This window comes from Fopius arisanus, unplaced genomic scaffold, assembly GCF_000806365.1.
Source record: "Fopius arisanus strain USDA-PBARC FA_bdor unplaced genomic scaffold, ASM80636v1 scaffold00018, whole genome shotgun sequence".
Lineage (NCBI taxonomy): Eukaryota > Metazoa > Arthropoda > Insecta > Hymenoptera > Braconidae > Fopius > Fopius arisanus.
The window spans coordinates 1,531,635-1,533,782 of NW_011887757.1; the positions used below are offsets into that span (position 1 = coordinate 1,531,635).

Sequence of the window (2,148 nt, forward strand, 5' to 3'; positions counted from 1 at the left end):
TCTCTTTGGATTTCAGCGGTTTTTTGTTTCCCCGAAGATCACTGGATAAAATTTATGTAGAAATTGAGGTGCTCTCATTTTCCCGCAGGCTACTCCTTGGATGAACTTCCTATCACTTCCTTCTTACCGCTTCCTGAGATTGAGGAAAGATGACGACGCGAAGAAATTTAAAGAGCTCTACCTCAGTGAAATAGAAACTCGAGGGAAGCAGGCCCTCGAGGAGCAATTCCAACGAGCAGAAAAACTCCGAAAATTGGAGGAAGAAGCAGCAGCCAATCGTGAACAGGAAGAAACTCCAGTTGAGCCACAACCCGAAGCATCAGCACCAGAACCCGAAGCATCAGCACCAGAACCCGAAGCATCAGCACCAGAACCTGAAGCACCAGCACCAGAAATCGAAGAACAGACGCAAGAAGATGGCGCTGAAGCTCTAGAAGTCGACGGAGAAGCTGAAGTGGTGAACAACAATGCAGAAGTGAAAGAAATGGTGGAGCAAGCACCTGAACCCGTTCCAGAAGCTCCTAAGATAGAAGAAGAAAAAGAAAAGCTAGACACCCAGAAAATAGCTAAACCGAAGACAGAGGCTAGACCAAAACAGACGAGATTCATCCCAAGACCAACTCCACTAGCTGACGATGAAGAGTCCAGGAAAAAACGAGCGAAGAGAAACGCCTGGAGGTTCGAGCCTCCACCCTGGAAAGATGGAGATCCTCTGAAGGTTAAGGAATCAGCCCTGAATTACTCCGGTGAGATGAATCCTAAATTACCTTCGATGCCAAGAGATTTTTCCTGTAGAATTCCGATACAAATTGCATTAAAAAAAAAATTCTTATGTTTAATTTTCTTTTCTAGGGTCTCCACGAATGACGGAACTTGCGAAACCTCATGTCCACAAGGACACGGTCACTCGGAAGAAACCCTTTGACGTGAAGAAATCCGCTCTGACGAGTCCTGTTTCTGCGCGGGTCACAGAACTCGCTAAACCAAGTAATCCTCGAGAGCCTGTTGAAAAACGACCGCCAAGAAAACTCAATAAATATCGCCAGCCGATAATTCCTATACCAGTGAGTAAAAATATTCCGGAAAAACTGACATAGAGAGACAAATAACAGGAAAATTACTGAGATCGCTACATTCGATGGTGCCCTAACATTTTGTTTAGGATTTTTTTTTATAGAGGAACAACAATTATAGTAAAAATTTGGTGTCTTTCCCGTAATTCTGCAGCGAAATATGGTTGTAGGAAATTTTTAATGGAACTGTCACGTCTTTTTATCGAAATTATCTGTGAAAAATTATGATACCGTCACCTGAATTTTTCCAGTCGATTCCGTAATCGGTAAGCGAACTGAAAGTTCCGTAATTTTTACTAAATGTTTCTGTCGGCGCAGGGAATAAATAATAATGAGTAAATATTATAGTAAACATTCTAAGCTAACGGACACCCGAAGACTGTCAATACGGGCGTAGCTCAGTTCTAGTTTTAATTTCTAAAAATGATTCTTTCAGCCTTATGGGAAGAGACTACCCCGCGTACCTCGATATAAAGAGAAAGAATGTAAAACCGCTGATGACGAAATTCCGGAGGAAGCTGAGGTAAAAAATAAAGAGAAGATCGAAACTCCTGATCCGATTGCTTTCGAACCCACCGTCGATCCTTATTTCGATCCTGAAGGGGCTCAACGGCAATTGAACGCTAGAAATGCTATCAAAAATCAAAAAGAAGAATGAAAAACGATAATTCAACGCTATGATTTTTGTTGATCGATGAAATATATTCGATTCTGAAAAAAATTGTTCCACCGCAACATCAAGCCCAAAAACGGTACACTCACCTATTTTTTTCCTGAACTCGTAAAACCGGTATTTTAAGTAAAAAGTACATCGAAGAACGTAAAGATCACTCAATTGCACGTAAATTTAATGTGACTGGAACCGCATTTTTTAGGGTTCTGAAGACGTGACCTCGGGAGCCCGGTTGTCCCATCGGCAGGGTGTGTGTCGATCTACTCAATAACAATAACAAACCCGTGGTAAGATCCTTGCCTGACATGCCAGACGTCGTGAGTTCAAATAATGGATAAAAAACAAACGGTACCGTAAATTTTACGGAACTGATTCGCAAATTTTCCTCACCGTGTAGCAAAT

The 2,148-nt window shown here is 41.9% G+C and overlaps 1 protein-coding gene across 1 annotated transcript in view; it reads left to right on the forward strand.

Annotated features, from left to right (window-relative positions):
• Positions 1–2,148, forward strand: part of LOC105264053 (Testicular haploid expressed gene) — a 5,758-nt gene that overhangs the window by 2,023 nt on the left and 1,587 nt on the right. Inside the window, exons 3-6 of the mRNA XM_011300628.1 lie at positions 69–746; positions 853–1,064; positions 1,510–1,825; positions 1,949–2,033. Of these exons, the coding sequence (XP_011298930.1) occupies positions 69–746; positions 853–1,064; positions 1,510–1,731 (1,112 nt within the window). The 3' untranslated portion in view covers positions 1,732–1,825; positions 1,949–2,033. The remainder of the gene's footprint in view (positions 1–68; positions 747–852; positions 1,065–1,509; positions 1,826–1,948; positions 2,034–2,148) is intronic.